This window comes from Stegodyphus dumicola, chromosome 1, assembly GCF_044657685.1.
Source record: "Stegodyphus dumicola isolate Sdum_Otavi_A_Nest chromosome 1, ASM4465768v1".
NCBI classification, from domain to species: domain Eukaryota; kingdom Metazoa; phylum Arthropoda; class Arachnida; order Araneae; family Eresidae; genus Stegodyphus; species Stegodyphus dumicola.
This window is the reverse complement of record NC_140768.1, coordinates 84,889,089-84,916,613: the sequence shown is the minus strand read 5'-3', so window position 1 is coordinate 84,916,613 and position 27,525 is coordinate 84,889,089. Positions and strand designations below refer to the sequence as shown.

Here is a 27,525-nt window from a genome sequence, read left to right as displayed (position 1 = left end):
TATTATTATTTTTTATACAAAGAATATAGCAAAATACATCTGTTTTAAGCATGTAAACATGCTGTACGAACATATAAACAGCTGAATCATCTCAAACTTTGTACCCCCACCCAGTTTCGTCCGATAAGATAGTTTTTAATTTGCAGAATCTTCTCTCTTTCGAGTCTGTCAGTGGGGATGAAGAAATGCATTAACATGAAAGATCCGTAGCTTATTACTTTTTTTGTTAGTTGAAAAAAAAAAAAAAAAAAAAACTATCTGAAGACCTGGAAGTCACGCGCATACCACATGACATAATAAAGCACACACTTGTCCCTTTTATATAGAAAAGAAAGCTTTTGCAGCGGATGAATGAAAATACACAGAAGTTTTTACGCAATATTTCGTCAAAGGGATTGTTTTAAAGACAAGATATTCAGCTGACTAAGTCGGAGACGCTTCTTCGAGACGTTACAGGTAAACAGTTTCAGCAAATAAGTGTATTATAAATTTTAAATACTCTTAACGTAAATGTGCAACTAAAATAATTCACATTAGTTAAAATTTATGGCTTTTCAGGTTATTATCAACACAATTCAGGTTATTATCATACATAAATTAATATTTTTATGTAAATATATTAATCCATTTATTTTTAACGATTATCAACACAGAATTGCTAGTTACAGAACTTCGATAATTTTTAATCTTCGGTATGAATATTTTCCATAGATGAACTATTAAAAAAAAAGACTAATATTGACTCTTCTTCCTTTTCTTCGCAAGTCAAATTTATGTCAAAAAATATATGATAAATCAATTTATTTGAATGACACAGAATAATTTTTTTATTGATAAACCAAAATTAAATGTTGACTTCAATCTCGATAGCCTTTTGAAATGTGAAGTAATTCACAGCCTTTTGACTTCGTGTTATTGTGTATTAATCTGTAATCAATATTTAGAACATCTGATGCTCATATATATATTATACTTCCTCCGTTCCAAATTAGTTGCTACACTCAGGTTGATAATTTTATCTCAAATTAGTTGTTACATTTCAAGTAGGTGGTCTCTGTCATTTAATCATTTCCAAGAGTAATTATAATTGCTGTCGTTTAAAATATGTACTTAAAAAGAACCCGCAATTCGCTTTAGGAGTGCGATTTGTTTTTATATTTGGAGTAAGGAAAACTTTTACTATTTAGTATCCTATTTTATTAATATGGCTTTGTGTAAACAAAATTAAATAAATAAAGTTTGTTAGTTGTGAAATGGGGGGGGGAAATTATTACCACAAATGATCAGATTAAAACAAAACTGTCTACGGAATATATAAAATGGAAAAGAATGGTGTTTGGATTAATAAACAGTGGCTTCAAACAAGAATCTGGCATTTCGCAACAGTACGTTATCCAGTTGTACATAATCCAGAATACATAAACATTTTTCTATCATCCATTAAAAGCAAACTGCTCAATGGTCAGCATAAATAAAATGCACATCCTCTTTTGCATAATGATTTCTATATAAAAGAATAATGAAAATAACAACATTTTTGCTTTTTATTTTTAATACTGATTTAATTTATATACCAAATGAAGTTCTTCAAATCAAACTGCTTAAATATGCAGGTAATTTGTTAATAGTACCTTTATGTTAATAGGATTATTACGCTCATCTTGTTAACCGTAAATCTGAATTTACCGTAGTCGTCGTTTCTTCTATTACAATGGATAACCAGTACGTTGTAATAGCAATATGTGAGTCATTTATTTATTTAACAATGTCTTCACATACAGCTGTATGTGAGTCATTTATTTATTTAACAATGTCTTCGATCTGGTTATTTTCAATGATCAGGACAGAAACGCATAAAAATATTATCAATTTATTCCCGATTTAGTGGTGGATTATCTCAGATTTCAATGAAAATGTTTAATAGAGTTAATGTTTTCTAAACACTTACGCAGATTTACAATCATGCTTTATTTCTTGTGTACACCATTAATAAGTATTACACTAAAATAATTTTAAATGCAATACTATATAATTTAGTACAAACTATTAGCTAAGAAACAAAGAGGGAACACTGAAAAAAAAAAAAAAAAAAAAAAAAAAGCTATAAGAATGCTATCTATTGTAAATTGACAATATTAAGTATCCTTTAATTCACCATTTTTATGATTGGCGAAATGACGGTTTCTGTGATACAGAGGCAATTTTCCCACATGTGTGGCATTAGTAGCAAGGATCTATTTTGCACTTTTCGCAAATATTTTTCTTTTTTTCTAAAACTTTATAATTATCCAAGTTTACAGTTGAAAGCCAAAAGCGTGCGCTCAGTTATTACAGTTCTGCTTGTCTCGCACACTCAACGACCAGAAAGGCCTTACGATCTTATCTGTGAACCGTCAAAATAGCCCCCACGAAATAGCCTACAAATATCTACAAACATCTTATTTCTAATTCCAGGTTTAAATTTTTTATGCCGATACTGACATTTTGCATCATTCAACAAAATTCACATTCAGCTTTAGTATCTAAAAATATTTTCCTCACTTTATACACTTTTTACTTCCTTGTACGAAGTAAAGGAAGTATTGTAATCACGAAAAATTCCGGGTCTCATATTTCAACGAAAATATCCATTTTGACCGTTATAGAATGAAGTTTAACAATTTTTTTGCATGACATCTGTACGTAAGGACAGAAAAAAGGACTCTTCCCCCCCCAAAAAAAAAAATTATAAAACTGATTTAAAATGAATTCTGAAGAAAATTTTTTCGTGGCGTCTGTGCGTACGTACATATATACGTACGTATGCATGTATGTATCTCGCATAACTCAAGAAGAGTAGCCTCAGAACTTTGGAATTTTGTATATAGGATTGATATAACATGTAGTTGCGCACCTCTTTTTTGGTTTCAATCGCTCACACCAAAAGTATACAAATAAGTAAATATATATATATATATAATATATATAAAGAAACATGATAAGAGGGTAAAAATTAAAAACCAAAATTTTTATATCCGCCCTGCGCTATAGCTGCAGGATTGAAGTAAAATAAACTTAAAGTATCTAAATTTATCTAAAACTTAAAGTATCTCAATTTCCGCAATTTAAAGTAAACTGGAGTCAGAGCAAGGCTTATACCTCAACAATATTGATAATCGCAACCTTGTATAAGAGGTTTAGTACAATATCAAAACAAATCAAAAATAAAATAGGAATTCAAAGAAGTATAAACTCGAAAAATAAAAATGCAAAAGGGGAAAAAATATAAAATTAATCTCTTTTTACTAAAACTCCAATTCAGAACTCATCAGAGGTAAATGAATTAAAGCTTCATAAAAGTCGATTAATATGTTTCGAAAACGTGTTTCGTTTTTCTGGTCCATTTGAGATCAAAAACCGCGAAAAAATCTAAATTTTCATTTAAGACATTAAAATTGATATAAAACCGAAAACTTGAATCTCAAATGTACCAAAATTTTCATTACGAGCCTTCGAAACATTTGGAAGAAAAAACCAAACATAACATTTTGCAAACTGACTACTTAAACAAAAACACTTTATATTATGTAAAATGACCAAAAGGATACTAATTTTATATTTTTATTATGTTGTATATTTTTTCCCGTTTGCATTTTTACTTTTCGAGTTTATACTACTTTGAATTCTTATTTTATTTTTGATTTGTTTAGATATTGTATTAAACCTCTTATACACAGTTTCAATTATCAATATTGTTCACATATTGCCTTGCTTTGACTCCAATTTAGTTTTAACTTTAGATGCTTTAAGTTTATATATGTATATACATGTATGTAAAATATAAAAAATACGGTGGCTTTGCTCTACGCAAAGAGGCAACCTCTAATTAACTTTCCGCAATTTCAGGATCTTCCCCCTAGACCAGTACTTTCGAGAACATTCTGGCATGTTACGTAACCGCTGCTATAAATGAAGAGTTCGCGTCATTTTCCGTCAGACTGATTTTCTCCGCCTGCCGCAGTAAAACCCTTTGGCTGCTGCTCTTCCCGTCAGTCTTCTTTATTTGAATAGTATGATGCAGTAAACTTAAAGTTAATCGCATTTTTAGTCTAAATTACTATCGAGTATGTAATCTTGAGGAATCTAAAATAATAATGATTTACCATTTGAACTTAATAAACATGTGGAACCAAAACAGCTAACATCTTTTGTGTCATCATTTCATGCCAAGCTTTATGTATGTACCCGACTGCCAAAATATGACATATACATACATAAACAGTGAGCTCAGTTCTTTTTTATTTTTATATGTTGGTAGATCATGCTTTTTTTGCTTTAAAAATGATTTAATTATGGTGCTTTTATCTTCCGGTTAAGGTTTTTATGCCTTTAGTTAATCTGCATGCAATATTTGTGGAATTATCAATAAATTTATAAGTTGTTTAAGTGCGACTAAACCAAACGGAGCAGCCATTTGTTTACATTTGAAACTTAGCAGAATTGTGAATTAAGTCAGTTTCTGCGCATTTAGTGTCTTTTTGCCTGAGTGGGATCAAAAGTAAACTTTCAGTTTTCTGCGCCGAAAAATCTGCCTTCTTACCTGATGGCTGAATTGCTTGTTTTTGAATAGAAATTCTAATTTTAATTGTAAAAATTATTTTTTAATTGTTTTAACTGTAGTTGGTGTTTTATGTTTTTCTAAATCTTTCATTTTTTAATGAAGATATTTTGATTTTTTATGTATTTTGTCTTGCCATGAATTGAGAACTGAATTAATTGAATCAGAAATATATCTCTAATGAAATTCGTTTAAAGAAATAGAATTCGTTTTCTCTAATGAAAGTTTAAATGAATGCAGGAAAAAATGCGTGTAATTTAATATTCCGTACAAGGAAGTTATGCGGTGTATACATCGTATTTTTAAAATAAAAACAAGGCATGTGAGACCCGTAAAAACAACAGTTTATTGACACTCATATTTCAAAAGTATAAGAAATACCACAAATAAAGTCTATATATTCTATGTTTTCATAATTCTCCACCAATGCTTTCAGATGTAAATTCATTTGTACTTATTTAGCCTTGCTTGCATTTAAATTACCCACGCTTGCATCCCAGTAACTCACGTGAATTTACGCCATATCTTTTTTTTTTTTTTTTTTTTTTTCCTTTCCGAAAATAGTCAATGGGATTGTAGACAAAAGGAATGACAATGTCATATCACAGCCAGAAAGGCTTTACCCATAGTTCTTAAACGGACTTTACAGGAAGGCAGAGTACACTTCCATGAGATACTTCCTTCTGTGTTGTTTCTTGCCTTAGGATAGCTATGACCGTCTTTCAGCAAGTCTCTAGCTTTCTGCTTTTTGATAACTCAGTTTGATTCATTTGGATTCAAATTAGTTTCAATAAAATCAAAACTCGAACTGAATCTAAACCAAGTTTGCATGGTTTATTTACTTCCTGAAAAGTTACTCCTTAACGTTTAAAATTTAATAAATTACATATTAACGACACTGTATTATTTTATATTTCTAAATATCTTTTTCCCGCAAAACATATAAATTTTCCGCAAATTATATAGCAATTATAATTTAGAATAGGGCCAGAGGATACCAGACTTTTGCACACAGCAGTAACCTTGTAAGGATCTTAAGTTTTACTAACGTTTATTTTATTTTAAATCTTTACTATCACTTCTTATTTTCTACTTCCGGCCAGAATTATAAGCGTGAAGGAGTTTATGCAAAGTTGTCTGGCGAACGCCAAGTATTTAAGTGTGGCCTTTTTGCCAAGCAGAAGAGAGGAAGCCGTGAGTTCGAAGCAGGCCGCTTACCTTAGAAGTTACGCAGTTGCTACTTTGCCTTTCAGGCCAGAGGTTTTAATCCTCTTGATAAATTAAACGTATTGTAGTGTTCACAGTCTCTGTGCTACATACGCTTCCTGTTATTATAAGGCCAATCTTATTCTAAAGTTAAATTAGAGTTTAGTTTTATTTTGATATCTTTTAAGTTAGACCCCGAGTGGAGGGTCATTGTATTCCGAAGTACGGAAGTCATTGTATATAAAGAAAAAAAATAAAGGGTTTTGTATACCCTTCGTCTGTATCCTGTCTACTTACTACAATTAGTGAACATAGCTTTAGTAAGCTCTCTGTTCTAGTCAGGTCATTGTATGTTTCCGAAGAAGGTTAGAAGAAACATTGAACCTGATAGTGGCGCCCGACGAAGAATAACCATGGCCGAGTTTCAAGAAGAACCTGTGCTGCCTGCAGAAACAGCTCAGAATCCAGAAATGCCAGCTGCCGCCCTGGAAGGATTTGGGTATATTGTCCAGACCATGCGCGCTTCGATGAAACCAGAAGCAACGTTTAATGGAAACTCACAGGTAACCAGTTTTTTGGAAAAATTGGATGACCACTTCATGCTCTACCCCGTGCACGAGTTTCAAAAAGTTACCTTAGCTACCAGCGCTTTGAGGGGCCAAGCGCTTAACTGGTTCAAATGTATCGGCAGAAGTCTCTTGGGTCAAGCAGGAAGTCCCACCTATACCTACGAAAATTTCAAGACTGCCCTACTAAAAGCCTTCCCTGTTGTAAGGGATCGTGCGAAATTAGAAACAGAACTTTTCAGTATATATCAACAAAGAATGGAAAACCTCTCCAGTTTTATTTTAAGAAAAATTCACGTTTTCAAGCTCTTGTATGGAAACCGTCCGGATCCTGAAATAATTCAAGTGATTTTGCCGAGGTTACTACCCCAAGTGCAAGACTTTATTGAATTGAGAAATCCGACTACACTGGAAAAATTATTTGAGCTAGCAATCCAGTTTGAAAGTAGAAGAACGGCGGACGTCGAAAGAAGACGCCAATATCAACAGCGAAACCAATTTGAACGTCGACAGTTCAATAGCAACCCAGGAAAAAAGTCTCAAGGCCAGTGGAGAAAGAAGGAAAGCACCGAAAGAAAAAATAATTTAAACTAAAACGGATTTCTGCTGACGAGAGGGTGCGGAAATCTGAAGGCCACGAAAACTCCTCTTCCTACAAGTTAAATACAGTAATGGTGAAAAATTTAACTCTTCCGAAGATTGAAGTCTTGGTAAATAATATCCCGGCCACCGCACTCCTGGATACCGGCGCGCAGTGTTCCTGTGTGGCAGAAGTCTTTTTTAGAAAGTATTTTCGCAAATACCGCATATATAATGCGGATAATACAACAGTATTAGCGGCGCAAGGAGAACAATGTAAGTGCGTAGGTAAAGTACCTTTGTACATCCGTATCAAGGACGAACAAGTAAAGGTGATGTTTTTTATAGTAAAGAATTTGCAAGCACACTTAATACTAGGAATAAACTTTCTTTCAGACGCACAAGCTACACTGGATTTTAATGAAGCGTCTCTTAAGCTGACGATGAAACCAGTACGTGTAGAAAAGGTTGAACCGCCGAGGTTAAATCTTGACCACCTGCCTAATGACGAGCAAGATAGAATCCGACAAGTGGTAAGTGAATTTGCTTCCTTATTTAGTGATATTCCAGGATTTACCCAGGTTACTAACCATAGTATTGACACCGGAGATGCATTGCCGGTTCGTCAGAAACCATACCGGTATGATAAGAATAAGGAAAAAATTATAGAATGGCATATTACCGATATGCTACGTAAAAAGATCGTAACGCCTATCTCAAGTAGTTATGCTAGTCCGGTGGTTTTATGTAAGAAAAATAATGATTATCCTTTGGAGCATTCAAAAAGGTGGAGATTCGCTATTGATTACCGTAAATTAAATTCCATAACGAAATATCCGGTATATCCGTTACCGATTATAGAAGAAATTTTAAGGAACATAAAATCAACCAAATTTATGACAACTTTAGACTTAACGAATGGTTATTTTCAAATAGGGATCAGGCCTGAGGACGTGCCTAAGACTGCTTTTATAACCAAGTCTGGCACTTATGCATTTTTGCGAATGCCGTTTGGCCTTTCAGGCGCCCCAGCAACATTTCAGCGATGCATGGACATTGTGTTAAGACCTGTTCTCGGAAAGTCCACATTTATCTATTTAGACGATATCATTATTACTAGTGATAATCTAGACCAACATGTACAGGATTTAAGACAGGTGTTTTCTTTATTAAATGAGGCCGGTCTAAAAGTTAATGTCGAAAAATGCAAATTTGCAGCCCCTGAATTAAAATATTTAGGTTACAAAATATCGCAAAAAGGGATCGAGACAGATGAATCAAAAATAATCGCTGTACAAAAGTATCCGACTCCAAACACGGCAAAGAAGCTCTCTTCTTTTCTAGGACTTTGTTCATATTATAGGTCCTTTATAAAAGATTTTGCGGCTATCGCTGAGCCATTGTTAAAATTAAAAAGGAAAAAGGCAAGATTCTCGTGGACGGCCGAAGCCAATAGTGCTTTCGAAAAATTAAAACAAACATTAACGCAAGCCCCTGTGTTGAAATTTCCTGAAAAGGATGAAAATTTAGAAATTTCAGCGGATGCTTCGGATTATGCGGTAGGAGCGGTACTTTCGCAAAATCAGCAGCCAGTGGCATTTTTTAGCCGAACTTTAAATCAAACACAAAGAAACTATTCCGCGACCGAGAGAGAGGCACTTGCAGTTCTGTTAGCAGTGCAAAAGTTCCGAGTCTATTTTGGAAAGGCGCCGATAACAGTATATTCTGATCATGCGGCGGTAACTAGATTGTACTCTGGAAAAAATTTATGCCTAAGGTTAATAAGATGGGCACTCAAGCTGCAAGAATATAATCTGGTAATCAAGCATACCCCCGGAAAGGAAAATATCGTACCAGATGCCCTGTCACGAATTAAATTAGACGAACAGGGTAATACCGTAAAAGTTGCAATGCTGACAGCGTGTACAATAAATTCCCGAGAAACTGTAATAACCGAACTGGGTAAGGATCCTGAGTTTGGAAGCATTTATGAGTATTTGAAGGATCCTGAAAATTTTAGCCACCAAGATATTGTGGCGATAAGAAATAGGGCGGCCCATTACGAACTAATAGATGGTCTATTATTTTATACAAAAACTACGAATTCCAACAACGAATTTCGACCTGTTATCCCAGCTAGTCTTAGATTAAATATCCTGCAAGAGCTCCATGACAGCCCTTTAGCTTCTCATGCTGGTATTCGAAAAACTACTCAACGCGTACGCGAGGCAGTCTACTTTCCTGAACTGCAAAAGTTAACAAGGGCGTATGTCCAGTCCTGCCCAACATGTCAAGCCGTTAATTATATTAATTTCCGCCCGGCCGGGTTTCTAAATAGTATTAAATCCGAATTTCCAAATGAAATAATCGGCATCGATTTATTGGGCCCTTTCCCAAAAAGTCAGTTAAACAAAAGTCGCTATCTCCTTGTTATAGTTGATCATTTTAGTAAATGGACCGAAATTGTTCCCTTAAAACGAGCCTCCGCGAAATTAGTTACCGATTCTATTTTAAATAAATATATTTTAAAATACGGGGCGCCCCTAAAAGTTATATCGGATAATGGTCCTCAATTTGTAAGTAATATATTTGAAGACATGTGCCAAAAACTGGGCATACGTCATTTAAAAATGGTCCCGTATCGGCCGCAATCAAATATAGCGGAACGGGTCAACAGAAATATAGTGAAAATTATCCGTAGTTATGTTAAAAATTTTCATAAAAGCTGGGATAACTATGTCAATGAATTTGCTTTCGCCCTTAGGACCGCAAAACATGATACAACGGGCAAAACTCCTGCTGAGTTATTTTTAGGCAGAAAGGTTATAACACCGTTAGATAAACTATTTTATGTGCAACAAAGAGCCCCAGAATTTAAAATGGGTGATATAGAAAAACTAATAAAAGAAGCAAAAAAGAATACGGAAGTAGCACAAAGAAAACAAAAATTGTATTATGACTTGAAACGACGGGGAGTAACTTATAAAGTAGGGGATGAAGTACTAAAAATTAAGCATTCACTTTCTTCAGCAGCAGAAGATAAAACTGCCAAATTTTTTCCACGCTTTGAAGGACCATATGTTATAGAAAAAATAACTCACGCTGTTGTAGTGTTAAAGGCAAGAAATGGTGAAACCTGTTCCGCAAATATGGATCAAATCAAGCCCTACTTCGATCGTAATAAAATGCAAATCTTTTCAGATCTTTTGCAGGATCCGGTACGGCAGACACCCGTTACCAGGTACAAGTTCCAGAGGTGGGAAAACGACAAGTACAAGGGCAAGCCAATGAGAGACAGAAGCAAGTGAAAAGAAAATTGCCCCGCGGAAAAATTGAAGGTACAAAGAAAAAGAAGCCGTTCCACCGTCCAAAAAACAGAGTTCACGAACACCCCCAGAATGAAGAAGGGAGAAGGACGACGTATGTGGAAAAGACCGGGAGAAAGGACGGCAACTATAACCCGGCTGTGAAACGGAAGATTGACTCATCCGACAGAACTCTCCGCAGCAAAAGTCGCCGAACTGCGGAAGGGCCATCAGCGGCGGAGGAAAAAGTACAAGAAAAATTTGAACGGCCAACAACGAGGTCCAAGCAGGATCACGACAGAAGTTTCCCGGTTCCACCAAGACCAGCTGCCTTCAAACGGCCAAGACCACAAGCAGAGGACAGAAGGAAGATGTTCAAGGGTGGCCGTAGTGGTGAAAAACGGAAGCTTCCAGAGGAAAGCACTGAAGGGCGAGCCCGTACAAGAAGGAGGATCAACCAAGCTACGGTCTGCAGCACCTTTAAAGATTGGGCCCAGAAAAGGATGTCTGAATATTACAAAGATAAGTAAAATTTTATGTTACTTTACAAACTTAAGTTAATCTTTCATTCTTACTGCAAGTGGCAGATTTCAAAAAGTTTTACCTCATGCGAGGTCTACCTTTATCGCCAAAAGGGCGAGAAATGAGTTGTGACCGATTTTCTTATTATGTTTTTCAATTACTCGCGCGTAAAACTAAAGTTGATGTATAATAGCGTTGTATAAAGACTTAAATATTGTAAAAAGTTATTGTATAAATTTTATTTAAAACATTCTAACAAGAAAGAAGTTTTAGTCTGAAAGACTTTTTGAAATGTAGTATTATTTCAATGTAGAAAGAATTGGCACTTGCTTTGAAAAGAATAGAAGTTAACAATGTACTACTAATGTATGTTTTCAAATGTGTAAAATTAACGGCATCTTGATATGTTCTTGTATACATGTGAACTGTTATTTTGAATGTTTAGAAATACCGTGATATGGTAAAAGTGAAAGTAATGTTAAAAAATTTGTTATTCGTGTGACTGTAAAGATTAAATCATGCTGAATATGTGTTAAAGGTTGAATGATGTAGTTAGGCTCTCTGACGCTACACTTTAGAGTTAGCCACTTTCAGAATAGTACCTCAGGGTCTAGAGTTGAAATTAGGGTGTGTTAAGAGGTCTCGTATGTTGAATTTTAACACGTTAGTGTTTTGATTGTAGGAGGAAGTGTTGAACACATAGACAGAAACACATTCGTGTTTGGTGTTTTTACAACACATGTCAGAGAGCACGGGGAGAGATAATTAAAATAGTCATGAATGAAATAAGAATGTTAAGAAAAGTATATTCTATATGTTATTTGCAATGTCATTCTGTAACATTTCATTAAACTAGTTTTCCTTCCAGATCTCTGGAAGGAACCAGAATTGAATAAAGCTCCTGTTTTGATGCAGTACAGATGAAAAAGAAAAAAGATTGTTGTATATTCCGGAAGCTGCTATTGTAACAAATTTCTTTCTTTTAAAATTTTCTAGTTTCTAGCTAAGTTATGATTGTAAAAGGTTGGCCTCGCGTTAGTTTCTAGAGCTAAAAGTTTTCAACAAGGTCGTTTTAGACCTCAGTTTCCAACTAATTAACTCTGGCGGGAAGTATGTAAGGATCTTAAGTTTTACTAACGTTTATTTTATTTTAAATCTTTACTATCACTTCTTATTTTCTACTTCCGGCCAGAATTATAAGCGTGAAGGAGTTTATGCAAAGTTGTCTGGCGAACGCCAAGTATTTAAGTGTGGCCTTTTTGCCAAGCAGAAGAGAGGAAGCCGTGAGTTCGAAGCAGGCCGCTTACCTTAGAAGTTACGCAGTTGCTACTTTGCCTTCCAGGCCAGAGGTTTTAATCCTCTTGATAAATTAAACGTATTGTAGTGTTCACAGTCTCTGTGCTACATACGCTTCCTGTTATTATAAGGCCAATCTTATTCTAAAGTTAAATTAGAGTTTAGTTTTATTTTGATATCTTTTAAGTTAGACCCCGAGTGGAGGGTCATTGTATTCCGAAGTACGGAAGTCATTGTATATAAAGAAAAAAAATAAAGGGTTTTGTATACCCTTCGTCTGTATCCTGTCTACTTACTACAACTAGTGAACATAGCTTTAGTAAGCTCTCTGTTCTAGTCAGGTCATTGTATGTTTCCGAAGAAGGTTAGAAGAAACATTGAACCTGATAACCTGTATGTGAAAATTATTACTAGGGCACGATAAATGATTGTGTTGTTGCTGTGACTTATCTCACTTGTCTGATAGTAACATCAAAACAAGTTCACGAAATTCATCGTGGCAAGGAGTACGAAATTGCGTCTGTCGTTGGCAACAGCCTTGAGCACCATACAAGGTGACAGAACGACTTTGCTCAATTCCACACCCTATTTTGATGGACAACACCCTGGGGGAAAGGGTCCGAAGGCGTCCAGGCCCTCTTCCCCTACCACTGACCTCTCTAGAGGAATTTCGGCTCGCTGTATATTTAGAGCGCTCCCATGCCGCACAAACATTCATCCCTTCACCGCCCAGCCAGTAAAGTGGTTAGTGACCGAAACGCCGTCGCATGGACCTCCGACCTAAGGTTCTACACAAATCAGAGTTATGTCCTAACTACCGTAGCGATTGACCCGGGTTCGAATCCCGGAGAAGGCATGGTTGTAACTGTCCGTCCCTTCATAGCAGGCAACTGTGGCCACCTATTAGGTAATCCATACTGAAATGACCACTACTTCCGTCCACTTGTAGCGGGGCAAGGCTAATGGCTATTAAATAAAGCGCCCGGCCGTTAAAAAAATCTATACCCGGGCCCTTCGGTGCGGCAATATATTCGGATTCGAAGCCGGGACCTTCCGTAATGCAGTCAGCTAACCACTATCCCACTTGGGCAGCTGATAAATGATTGTGAATCTTTTTAATAACATACTCTTATTAGCCATCATATATAAATAATAATCAACATCAAATACGATAACGTGCATATTTTTATAATGTATTTGCATGCAAGATGTAGGTATAGATTTGTAGATATGCACTCTTTTATATCGCTTGCATGTATTTAGATACTAAACTTTAAAAAATGCACTTGGGACTTGGTTCAGAAGTATTTGATTTAGGCTACTCCGTCATGGGTTGTTTTCTCATTGACTTTTTGCCGTAGGCTATTTTTTTTGTAGACTATTTTGCCGTGGGCTGTTCTGTTGCGTACTAATTTTATCTTAGGCATTTGTTGTATTACTTCTCTCATTCACTATACTGAGGGACCTCTAAATCTATAGCAAAAGACGCATGTAACAGTATTTTTGAAAAATATAGATTATAATCTCTTCCATATTACAGCCATATATACTATCCGCATAACTGCTACATCACTGAGTATATTTATCCCAACTTGCACTATCGCGCAGGTGTACAGATCACAATTTAATTTGATCACGACCTTCGAAATTTTGCATATTCACGTCATGCTGCATTTTCTTATTTTCTTTCTTTTTTTTTTTTTTTTCCTAAGATACATGTGCCTGTGAATTATCTACTTGATTTTTCATCGAAAATTAGCATTACAGGAGATGATGATGTATCGAAATTGGCCACACATATTCTTGAGGCATGGAGTGTTCAATCACTCAGTATCCTCTACCTTATATGAAGTTTAACTCCTGAATGTAATCTAAAAACTTTAAATTACAATCTAGCACTTTAAAAATCACTTAATGTAAAAAAATTATTAAAAATACAATTTAAAAATAAAAAAATTAAACGGATCAGCACTTGTGGTTAAAGACTTTTGTGTACTATAGAGAAAGTTGCCTTAAAGAAGTGACATTTAACACCGATATTTGAGAAATGCTTATCACTTTCTACAGCGGTTATGTATAAGATAGTTTTATAGCGTTCTTAAAAATTCTTAATTTTTTTTAGTTATCAAAAAACTTACATTATTGAACCAGTCCTTGCATTTCTTCCTCATAGACTAATATGTGTTGAGACTCGAAATGGATTCCACGTGCATTTCTTAAGATGTGGAAACACAATTAATTCGCAACGTAACTTCTATTAATCACTACGCAGTTGTTTAATTAGAGTTATGTTATAATAATTCTTAACAAACTTTTTCGTCAAAAAGTAGTTATCTTCTGGCATAGAAATTCAGCCAGAAACTACGCCATCACCATTTCTAAAGTTGCCAGCAATACTCCTTTTACATAATTTATGTAAAATTGCTCATTATGAGTTTCTGCGTCATTAAAATTAACAACTGTTTCTTCATTTAAATTATTCTTATACATTTCATAACAGCGTGGAATTATATGACACAATATAAAACCGGTTTTTACATTTGCAATGTGTAATGTTGTGTCACATTTGAATTGTGATGACACAATATTGTACCATTTTTATTCTAGATTATTTTATAAGTAATTAGGGAATTTATCAATTTTCCCTTCTCGAAAAGAATTTATAGTTAAAAGAATTAAAAATTATATAAAAAAATAATTATTAATTCCCTTTTTAGGAGGGAAACAACAACGAGTTTACTGCCTGTAAGTCACGGAGAAGGCATAGGAAGAGCAACAGAGTAGATGTGCTGTCATTTCAAACGATGTAGTAACAATGGAATGCGGATTGAAATTGACAAGTTGTCAAATATAGAAAAAAGATCGAAAGTGAAAGAGAACTTAGAATTTCATCAGCATTCGGAGAATGTGTGATAACGAAGATATCTGAAAGACACAATCACAATCGCTATATGAAGCAATGTTTGATATCATTGTTTTAAATATTCGTCTTTTAAAACACAAATTTTATTTCCCATCAAAACAAAGTAAGTATGCAATATATCGTAAGCAAGCATTTATATTAGAAATTTTTGATGCATTTAAAAAAATAGTACACGAAACTGTCACAGATGACTTTTTATTTATTTATTTTTAAATATATGCTTTAATTTTAACGATAATAATTTTTAGCAATACCGCAATTGACTTTTACAGTGAAAAGTCTCAAACTGAATATGACAGTAACAATTTAGATTTTATATCTTCGACAGCCATGACAGCTAGCTTCAAAGCCTTATTAAATTTAGAAATCTATTTAGTCATTTAGCATGTATATGGGACTTTCAGTTTTGTGTTTATTATTCATATTAATTTTGTTATTAAATTATGCTATATTTCCTGTTCTATTAATATGAGAAGCTAATAATACCAGTTATTTACCTAGGGTATTAGACAATTTGAATAATACCATTTCGTAATATGACTGCACATGCAAATGTCAAAATATTATAAACAATACTTGTTTTCCTTGGTTTTTTTCTGGTTATATTTATACGAGATCTTCAGTTTTTTCCTCTAAAAATGCTACGTTCATAAAACTAGATATTGTTGGCTAAACATTCGCGATGCTTTTATAAAGTGAAAATCATACGAAAAGTGGAGTTGGTAAGCAATTATATTATGATATAATGAGATGTACCAAAATTAATTTTGGCAAAACTCCATGATGATTCTAGGACAATCATCAATGGTTACAGAAGACTGATTTTCAGTAGAGAAAGTTGCCTTAAAGAAAAAGTATTCAACATCGATATTAATGTTTTTGATAAAAGCATATCACTTTTCAAAGTGGGTATGATGACAGTAATAGTTTCAAAGTGGGTATGATGACAGTAATAATCCCAAAGCTCTGATATCTGTCTTCAAATTTAGAAATCTACTTATGAGGCTCTTAATTTTTTCGTTTATTTCCATATTAATTTTGTTATTAAAATTATACTATATGTATGAGAAGCTAATGAAATCAGTATTAGACTAAAATGAAAAACATTTTATAATATGCCTACATGCAACTGACAAAACGTTTTAACCATAAAGTACTTAAAGCCAAATTTAATGCAAATTTAATGTACAAATTTGCATTAAAATTGTTTTTTGAACTTAACTGCTGACAGCTTTTACTTTGTAATTTTCCACTTTTATAAAGCTTTGTTATTATTAACACGTGTAACAGAAGTTAGGGAATGAAGAGCAGAAGTTATAGTGCTTTTCAGAAAAATAAAGATGTAACTCGCAGCAAATTTTCCCACGCCTTTGATAAGCGCTTTAGTTGTCGAATAGGAACTCGGCCCAGATTAAGATTTTTTTATGGTTTTTCCCATGTGAAACACAAATACTTGTCAGTTTCGTTAAAAAGTCCTACACGACGGCATCTCCAACACATAGCTTTTGCACGCTTTGTGGCCCTCTTAATAACTTGACTCACGTCTTTACAAGAAAGAATAGAAGCCTCATCCTTCAAGAGGTTGCTATGGTGAAAACTTTTGGCAGCTTCTAAGAAATCCACATTTAGAGCCGAATTAACAATGATAATTTTTATCCTAATAAACTGATATATTGTAGTACATTCTTTTATTTCATTCTGTTCAGACATGGAATATGTTAATTTATCCTTAATTTTAAAGAAATACGCATTTATCTTAATACTTACATTGTAAGAGTATTTTGTTTAAAGATATAACAACGATACTTGAAGTAAAGCAAAAATATTGCCTGAAATAGTATTCACTATCATATTATGTGTAGACATGGTATTTTATTGCAAGTAAGAATGGTATCCTATTACACATAGCAGTGATATTTCAATATATGTTTTAAAATTTTGTTAAATTTCACCTTATGATTCGGAATATTTACTCTTTCTTATTTAGCTATACATATTTTTTTCTTTAAGGTTGAGAAAATTACTTTCAAGATGAAGAAATCTAATAATATGCAGTCTAAAATGGAAGTGGATTACGGAGACAAGCTCGACAGGAAGAAAAATTCCACTGCTCGTCCACTCGGGACTCCAGTAATGAGCAAGCTCCGAATTATGAAAAATCTAATCACTGTTTGCCTGGGGTTCCTTTTCTTATTCAGCGCCTACCAAGGACTTGCAAACCTCCAGAGTACAATGAACATGAAAGGTGATTTAGGAGTTGTATCTCAAAGCGTTATCTATGCTGCTTTGATTTTCTCTTCACTTTTTCTGCCGAAATTAGTAATCAGGAAGCTGGGATGCAAGCTTACCCTGGCATTGTCTATCCTTACATATGCTCCTTATATTGCTGCTAATTTTTATCCCCATATGGGGACATTTGTGCCAACTGCGATTGTTCTTGGTCTAGGCGCTGCACCGTTGTGGTCAGCTAAGTGTACGTATCTAAATGAAATTAGTGTCTTGTATGCAGGCCATGGAACGGACTCAGCTGATATCATCACTTCGAGATTCTTTGGAATATTTTTTATGGTTTTTCAGAATACCCAGATATGGGGAAACCTAGCATCATATTTTGTTCTGAAACCTATTAAGTATAATAATGCAACAAGTGGTTCTCAATCACCTGCTAATGACCTTAACCCCAACCAAACTAATTTAACCTGTGGTGTTGATTTTTGTAGTGGACTGAATGAGAATCTGCAGCCTCCAACAGAAGATAAAAGGTACATGTTAATTGCCATCTATCTATCGTGTGCTATTTTAGCAGCTATTATTGTTAGCATATTCTTAGATCCACTGCCCACAGAGAAGAAATCCAAAGCAGAAAACGAAAATGTTTTATCCAGAGTGGTGGCAACACTAAAGCACCTCAAGAAAGTAGATCAATTATTGCTGGTGCCTATAACAGTTTTTAGTGGCATCGAACAAGCTTTTATCCTTGGGGACTACACAAAAGTAAGTTATAAAATACATTACGACTAAGATACATTTAGTTGTTCACCCATTATCGAAACTAGCTTAAATTAATTTTCTTGCACCCAACGGAAGTAAAATAAACACCAATAAAATTTTCATTTTACTTGCAGCTTTTCGCTAGTAGATTACCTAGATTGTCAACTCAAGTTTTAAGAACTGGAGCTTTAAGCATTTGTTTGTGTGTTTTGTTAAAGATTATTAAACTTAAATTTGCTTTAATAAATTCCAGAAGAGCTTAAAAACTATATGTAATATTTTCAGCCATTAATCATAATTCTTATGGTTTAATTTCATTCGCCATATTTTTGGCTTTCATAACATATGGCGAACATAACGCGTTTTTACAAGCCATCTTTATCATATTGTTTCTTAATGTACTAAGTTGTCTTTCTACATCTTTCGTTTAAATGCGCAAACAACTTTAAAATCCCTTACGCAAACAACTGTATGACGTCTAAGAATGTCTGCTTTCCCAAATATAAACTACTGTAGATAAAACATCATGTTAGGTAATTACTAATTTCTGAGAGAAAAATGCCGCTTATATTATATCTGTATTCTATTCTATATATTTAATAAAAATTGCAATTCAATATAATAAAAATATTTTAATTTTGTTAAACTTTAATTTTAATCTAATTATTAATAAATTTATTATCAATAAGTTTCAGCGATATTATATTTCAGATATATGTATATCTTTAAATGAAATCCTAAGCCTAATCGAATTATTTGAAAAAAATAATTCACTTAGGACGATAAAGTGTTAATATATTTAGATATATTCTCATGTGTGCGAATATATTAGAACTTTAGCAAACTATCAGGTAAAAATAAATTAACCCATGGATCAAATATTCATGCCTATCAAATCCTTTCTTAAAATAAATAGAAAAATCATCTCTCGAAGTTCTAAAATACTGAACATACTAATACTTCATTGAACAGAACTCCCCGTTTTAACATTTAAAATTATTCTTTGATGGAAATAATGTTCTCTGATAATTATTTTTGCACTGAAAGTGATAGCTCTGTCAAAAATAAAAATATGATAATGTAGCATTCAGTTTACCAGACGTTTTAACCTTTTAAAATTTAATTCACATAATTGTTACCAATGTAGATGCAATGAGAAATTATTTATTATTATTATTTATTTGATTGCTTATGTAAAGAAGTATTTATTTAAACAACTTTAAATGCTTTAAGGAACTTATCATTAGAAACGTATTGAGTACATTTTGAAAGTTTTAAAGAACGTCATATTATGAATACCTAAATATATAAATAAAAAATGAATATATAAAATGAATATCTAAATGAAATATATATGAATATGTAAATTAAATAGGAAATGAATATATAAATTACCTTATAGAATTTGTTGTTGATTACAGGCTTATGTAGCTTGTGCCTGGGGAGTGTACCGCGTTGGCCTTGTCTTTATATGTTTCGGAGTAGTGAACGCAATTATGTCATTTCTTGCTGGCCGCCTGGTTAAATATGTGTCAAGAGTAGCTCTCATGTTAGCAGGAGCTCTCGGCAATGTGGCAGTTTGCACAGCGTTATTCCTTTGGCAACCAGAAGAAAGTCAATCGATTTACTTCTTTGTGTTAATTGGAGTATGGGGACTCAGTGATGCCATTTGGCAAACACAAATAAATGGTAAGTTTGTGGTGAACAATTAGATAACACGCAGTATTGTAAATAAAATATTTAAGCAGCGTAGAATACTTCCAATCTGTTAGTTGCATATCAGATATGATTCCCTGATAGCTAAATTTATAAGTAAAATAATAAATTTATAAAATATAATTTTGAATTAAGTTTTAAATTATGTTAAATGAACGAATATTCATGAAGCAGTTATGAACAAAACCCTCGTATTCAGAATCCAGAGCACTCTGATAAGAAATAAATAAAAAAAGAAATTAATAAAAATCGTATGAATGTTCTTTTATTCATAGCGGTGACAAACTAGGACAAAGTACATGAGAAACGAAATTCTTCAAATCCTTAGAATTTAATTCTACAGTATTAAAGATTACTAAGGTTTTCAAAACATCAGTGCTATTCGGAATTCCTTTTCAAAATTTACAAACTTGACATGAAAGAAACAAGTCAAAGAACAATTACCTGAGGAAGGAATGATTCGATAGTTAGCAATATTCTTTCAAAAATTAAAAAAATAACTAACAGTTGACATTTTTATCTAGGAAACATTAAAATTTGTGAACGAAAAAGTTCCATTACCATGGCTAAAGGATTACAAGTGGATTTAAAATGAAAGAAAATGTTGTAGATCTTTACGGGTGTACAAAAATATTGTTAAGTCTTACTTTAGGATTTAAACAAGCAGCACACATTTAAAACTGACATAATGGCTATCTTTCAGCATTTAGTCTGCACACAGTTTATCTCTAAAATCATAAGTTTATTATGTATAGCTTTTTGACAATGCAGTAAAAGCTATATAACTTTATCTCTCTGAGATAAATTCTTCTCTGATGTTTAGCTTGTCATCTGAAATACAGAAAGACACCGTTTAACGCGGGATATACGTTCCATCAAAGTAGAGCGTAATATGAAACAGCGCTAAACGAGGTTATCTCATCACGTAAATAATGGGGTTAGGGAAAGACGGGTAGAACATTGGTCAGGTATTTTACCATTAAATTTATTAGTTATGTTTTTAACAACAATAGAACAAAATTTTATTCCTTACAAATATAGAAACATAATAAACGAATATGCATATAAAAATAAATAAAATTCGAAGTCAGTATGTTTACATTTCAGATCATTCAGTCTCTTCTGTATTTCCAATTTTCTGCCTTTTTATCAAGAAGGTATCGGACGTAATTTGCGTTTTCCTTTTGCGCTCTGTAAGAAGTTGTTGGTAAGTGGATAAGACATCCACAACACTCTGTCTTGTCTTTGAACGTCTGTCAAAATTTGGGTCATTTTTCAATAAATTGGACCATAATTTCTGTTATAGTGGTCAAACTGGTTTTTAAAAACTCTGTTGAAAGTTCTATTTTTCTCTTCTTCAGAATCACTACTTACAATATTTTTGTATTCTTCTTGGCCCGCTAATTCCTTGAGCTCATCATTAGAAAGACTTGCTGCTGTTTCTTGCACTATTTCTTCGACATCTTCCACATTCACCTCATCTAAACCGGTTTGTTTCGCTTAATCCACTATTTCATTCATATCGATAGAGTGTCCAGTATCACAGCCCTTGCTTAGATGTGGCCAAATTTTCTTTCACACCCCATTCAAACATTTTTCTGTTACCTTATTCCAAGAAATGTTTATGTTTTCTACAGCATTCATGATATTGTAGTTTTTCAAAAACTCTCTTATTGATTGTTTCTCCGTCTGTTTTTCAAACATCTGTCTAAATGTTCGCCGCAGGTAATACGCCTTAATATCTGATATAACGCCTTGATCCATTGGTTGGATTAAGGCAGTTGTATTAGGCGCAAGAAAAACCACTTCGACTGAAATGTATGTTATTAAGTCAGATAAATTCGTTGGATGGCTTGGAACATTATCAATTAAAAATACTCTTGATTCAAGTTTTTTAATATCGCAATAGCGTTTAACAGACGGGCAAAAATATTCATTGAACCAATTCTGGAAAATTTTCATAGTTATCCATGATTTTTTATTAGACTTCCAAATTACAGGATTTAGATATTCCTTTTATCGCTCTTGGGTTTTTGGATTGGTAAACAAGTAATGGTTTCAATTTGAAATCTCCGCTTGCATTCCCACCCAATAGAAGTGTTAAGCGATCTTTTGCCGCTTTAAATCCTGATGCACGTTTTTCTTCGCGGGATAGAAGTGTTCGTTTTGGCATTCTTTTCGAAAATAGGCCCGTTTCATCAACATTAAAAACCAATTCTGGAGAATAGTTTCCTCGTTCAATTATTGTTTTTAATGTCGCTGGGAATTCAGCTGCCGCTTTCGTATCACCACTTGCTCATTCTCCTGTAATCTGTATGAAATGAAGATTATTTCGATGTTTCAATCTATTAAACTATCCTCGACTTGCAACGAAAGTTTCATTTGTGTCACTTGCCTCAACCTGAATGTCATTAAAAATTCTTCTTGCTTTATCCATTATAATAGATTGGCTTAATGGCATATTGCGTTCAATTTCGTCGTCAATCCATATAGGAAGTCGTTTTTCCATTCCCTCTATTGCATTATTTCTAGAACGGGTAAACGGGTAATTCTAGTTGCAGAACTTGTCGTAGTTGCAGTTGCCGATGACAGTATTTTTTCTTTATTCTTATTATTAAGAATAATCCTTATTGTTCAAGTTGCCAAATTCAATGCAGCACCAATTTGAGATTGACGTTCACCAATATCCAATCTTCTAATCACTTGCATTTTAGTTTCTAGTAAAATGCTTTTTCTTGTTGCTTTATTTTCGTGTTTTTTATTATCACCCATGATAAAAACTAAAAATCATACTATTTATCACTATATCAATCGTTATATTATCAGGTTCAATGTTCCGTCTTACTTTCTTTGGGAACATGCACAGACCTGACTTGGAACAGGGAGCTTACTAAAGCTATGTTCAATAACTGTGGGAAGTAGACAAGATACACAGGAAGGGTATACAAAACCCTTTATTTTTCACTCTTTACAATAATTTCCGTATTTCGGAATACAGAGACCAACTACTTGTGGTCTGAACGTAAGAATATAAAAATATAACTAAACTCTAACTTAAATTTGGAATAATCAACAAGGGCCTACGTGTAAGATTGGCCGGATATTAACAGGAAGCCGTATGTAGTACAGAGAACTGTTAACACTACAATACGTTTAAAATTATCACGAGGATTAAACCTCTGGCCTGGAAGGCAAACAGCAACTGAGTAAAACTTCGAAGGTAAGCGGCCTGCTTCGACTAACTCCTTCCTCTCTCTCGCTTGGCAAAAAGCCACAACTTAAGTACTTGGCGTTCGCCAGACAAATTTTGCATAAATAAGTTAACGCTTTTAATTCTGGTCGGAAGTAGAAAATAAGAAGTGATAGTAAAGATTTAAAATAAAATAAACGTTAGTAAAACTTAAGATCCTTATAATATTATATAAATTTTTATTTACAATAACGTCAACAAATGTTTGAAACGATAAAAATACGTTCGTATAACACCGCAGGAAAGAAGAAACACAGATAAACTGCTTCGGATATCGGGAAGCCTAATAACGCTGCGTGCAATTGCAGGGAATCCCACAATTCAAATAAAAGAGCGTTAAACTGAAACGGCGTTAAGCGGGGACTCACTCTATTCAGATCGCAATGTTTTGTTCAATTTCAGGTAAAAGTTTACAATTGGGTGCTCCTTGTTTTTTGGCGATTCTTTTTTGACGCCAAGATCGGCGCCAGAAAGACACAATTTCAAGATGTCCGCTACACAAAACCAAAATAAGAAGTCAAAGAATTGCATAAACTCTGTGTTCATGTACACATCGATCTGTTTTCACTTAAAAAAAAATCCCAGAATTGCACAAACTAGGCATTGCGCACTGCTTTAAATTTGACCATGTACACATCAATCTATTTTTATTTAAAAAAAAATCAGGAGACTAAAGCAACGATTATGGTAACCAGAAATGAGATTTCATCGCCAAACTTTTACAAAAAATTGTCGCTAATCGAAGGGGCACCAAATTCTACACTAGAGCCCAATTTCATTTTAGAAATGTACTGAAAAACAATCTGAAAGTTTTCAGATTTTTTATTATGCCCAAACGGGCTTTTTTTTTTTTTTTTTTTTTTTTTTTTTTTTTTTTTTTTTTTAACGTTCTGTGTGTTATCTTTATTTATTAAATATCACATTCTTCGCACTTAAACCATAAAATTCAATTATTTAACAGCAATATCACTTAAGAAGAGCATATCTTTTAAATTTCCGATACACCATCTCACGCGCTGGATATAAAAACGCCCCCCCCTCCAATACAGTGTTGCCATTGCTCACTTTGAAATCGTTGAGTTTGTTAACCAAAAAATTCGTTTAAGTGTTACAAAATATGAAATCGATAATAAAACAAATTCCAAATTAGGGCTTCCAGATGCCCATATTCGATGGAGGATTACGTTATTCAAAATTTGGTGGCTTTAGGTACCGTTGTTTTATTACAATGCGAAAAACATACATGTATTTACGCAGATTCTTCATTATTTAAATTCTTTAAATATAACACAGGGCGAAAATGTTTGGTGGAAACAATTTGAAAAGTGAAACGGGCATTTATTAAAGTTTTCAACAAAACGAAATTAATAGCCCTTATGGGCTAACACTCTTTAGGCTAATAATGTGGGGCATATGCAGTTAATCCTGTTAATCTGCAGTTAGTTTTTCGCAACCTTGGGCAACGATGATGACATTCTCATTTTATATCTAAAATCTTCGAAAACAAGCAATTAAAGTTTCAATAATACCATATGTTAGACATGTCAGAATTAAGGTACTATAAAATTTTCAATTTTTTAATAATAAACTTTTTGTTGTATTTCTCAATTATTTCACTCATGAGATTAATTTGTTTTTAAAATTAAAAATGGATTTTTTTATCAGGTACTATAGAAAATATAATTACGACTTCTATTTTTGCAGCTCTGTATGGTGTTCTTTTCCGATCAGAAGAAGAAGCAGCTTTCTCCAATTACAGACTTTGGGAATCTTTGGGATTTTCTATAGCTTTCGCTTACAGCACGTTCCTTTGCATAGCACCAAAAATGTATATACTTCTAGGTTTTTTAGCCACAGGCATAACTGGTTACCTCATTGTGGAAATAAAGAAAAACAGAAAAAATTCTTACGACCTTCCAAGCACATGATTTATTATAAAACTTAAACATGTTCTTTTGGATACGAATGCAGACATTAGATTTTGTTTAAGAAACGCCCGTGCGACATTACGTAAGTTGTTGTAAGAAATGACATATTTTGAACTTTCAGTTAATAACTAATAAATAATTAGTCAATTTGTCATAGGCAGTCGAAGTTATCGAAGACTCAACCAATATGACACATTATCATTACTCCGATAAAAAAAGAATTAATTTTTTTTTAATCGTACAGAATGGGATTTAATAAAGGAAACAAAGTTTTAAAGTAACACTCGTGTTTAACGTCAAAGGAAATTTAGTTTTTCCCCAGTTTTACAATGCCAGTGTAATTAACACTTACTGAAAAAACTATTAAAACTTCTATTTTACAGAAAAAGGTTCAAGAATCTGAAGTTCTACTCCGTAGAAAATTGTTTATGTGCAGTCAGTCGTATTTTATATCCTGCGTGCGAATTTTTAAAGCTAATTTATACAGTTTTCACTAATTGACGTTTGTAAGGCCCAAAAATTTAATTAAATGATATTACATTGGAAGAAACTAAATGGCAACTAAAAGGAAATGTTAAAACAAATCAATTCCTAGATATTGTATTCTGGAATGTTTTCTTTAAAAAGAACAAACACCTTTACAGATCTAGCAAATCGGCAGCATCTAAAACTGCTGGAATTTTAAAAAACTGCTGTTACATTTTACATATACAACTCGTTTGAACTGTATATCTACTTCATTTTCCATTTTCCTTAATACTTTCCAAGCAATAATCCCTTGTGAAATGAAATGAATTTTTCTAGCTAGGAAATACTGTTATTGAAAAGTTACTATTATTGAAGAAGAATTATTACTGAAAGTTACTATTAATGAAAAGTCATTATATATTTATTCTTATTAAATCTTTGAAAAAGATAATTCATGAAGTTAATGATAATAATGCAATTCTCCCATCATAAACCCAGCTTTATACACAGCAGTTTCCCTTCCTTTTTTTTTAAGTTGTTATATTTCATATCGGTGTATTATATTGTCATCTGATAACAACGTATGTGTAAGAAAACTCACAGCTTGTAATCCAAACAGAAATACAATGCATTTAATTTTCGAGTTTCAATTTTATGTGAAATTTATTGTAAAATTTATAATTAGTTATGCTTATGACTTTGCATTAAATTATTTGGCATCATTATACAAGATTTTAATTATGTTATAATAAATGTCTTATTATTTATGTTTATGATTATGATTATTATTTATGTTTATGATTATTATTTATGTTATATTAAATGTCTTAGAGACATTTATTATAACATAAATAATATTATAGTTGTTTTATTACATTCTATTTATTATTGAGAATTTTATCATTTTTAATATTTTATCTGAAATGCTGTGAAATATTTGTACTTATTTATTTATAAAGTATATATATCCTCTGAAATACTTTTATTATAAATTATTTTTATTTAATTTTTAATCTATTTTGTATCATTTAATGGCTTATTAAAAATAACTTAAGTGTAACTTGAATCTCTCTAAATCAGATCTTGAATTTTGATTAATACGTTTTTAATTTAATAATGATAATACATTTTTTAATAAATGCAGTCGTTGTGTGATCTCTTTTCTTACATATATGCCTTACAGCAGAAAAGACTATTGATGTAGCATTCATTAATTTGCGATTTAAGTCAATGGTTCCTAAACCTTTTACTTCACAAATGCACATAATGGCATTTTATCCTGACCTTTATGCATATAGTTGCAATGAAAGAATTATTGGCGAAAGAAGAGTTCTAGAAGAAAATATCGTAAAAAGAAGTAATAAAAAAATTACTATATATAGTTAAAGTCATAAAATAAATGAGTTATTAATCATAAAATGTATACACGTAAACACATAAGAAACAAAAATTCTTTCAAACCTCCTTCGGCCCATCAAAAATTATCTCTCTAAGTACAATTGATTTATGTAATTACGGCAAAGCCTCGGGGGCTAAGGGAAGAAATACTTCGTGGAGGACTTAAGGGAAACTGGCTCGTATACACGTCACACATAGAGAAAGCCACGAAAAAGCACATGCAGCCAGCCTGTTCGCAGGATTTGAGCCTCGGACCGAACTACCAGTGCTCAGCGACTTTACCGCTCGGCAGCTGGTAGGCCTCCATTTGTTAAAGAGAAATAAACGTGCACTGGTTAGCACAAATTAAGGAAAAATAACAAAAATCCCGATTACTGAAAAAGTTACATGTAGAATTTAATGAAACTTACCCACAATATACAACACATAGCAAGGTATCAAATAACATAAAAAGAAATTACCAGAAAAATATGGTAGTATAGATATTAGCACATGTATAAAATGAAAAAAAAATCGAAGGTATCAGTTTGCTATAAGTACCTTCAATATGGAATATGATCACATCTAGAAGCAATACAGCACATACAGCGATGTGTGATGCTTTCAATTATGCGGTCTATCAGTTCCATAGGAAACGAGAGCCATTGATCTTGCAAAGCAGTTGCAAGCGTGACAAGGGTCTGAGGGGGCGGATTGAGAGCAGCTAGACGTCTCCCTAAAGCATCCCAGTTTCAAGTCCGGGGATCGAGCCGGCCACTCCATGCGCATAATTGTTTCCTG

At 33.2% G+C, this 27,525-nt stretch overlaps 1 protein-coding gene and 1 long non-coding RNA gene across 3 annotated transcripts in view; one reads left to right on the top strand and one right to left on the bottom strand.

Annotated features, from left to right (window-relative positions):
* Positions 1-19,517, bottom strand: part of LOC146999130 (uncharacterized) — a 41,383-nt gene extending 21,866 nt beyond the window's left edge. Inside the window, exon 1 of the long non-coding RNA XR_015041300.1 lies at positions 19,381-19,517. This is a non-coding gene — a long non-coding RNA (uncharacterized LOC146999130). The remainder of the gene's footprint in view (positions 1-19,380) is intronic.
* LOC118196405 (UNC93-like protein) lies at positions 184-27,525 on the top strand. 2 transcript variants are annotated; one of them, XM_035367861.2, is made up of 5 exons: positions 184-456; positions 14,789-15,097; positions 17,005-17,988; positions 19,407-19,674; positions 24,656-27,525. In XM_035367861.2, the coding sequence occupies exons 3-5, from the start codon at positions 17,026-17,028 to the stop codon at positions 24,877-24,879; spliced, it is 1,455 nt and encodes a 484-aa protein (XP_035223752.1). In that variant the 5' UTR covers positions 184-456; positions 14,789-15,097; positions 17,005-17,025; the 3' UTR covers positions 24,880-27,525. The 2 variants fall into 2 exon arrangements, with proteins under 2 accessions (XP_035223752.1, XP_085673313.1); XM_085817187.1 differs by lacking the exon at positions 14,789-15,097.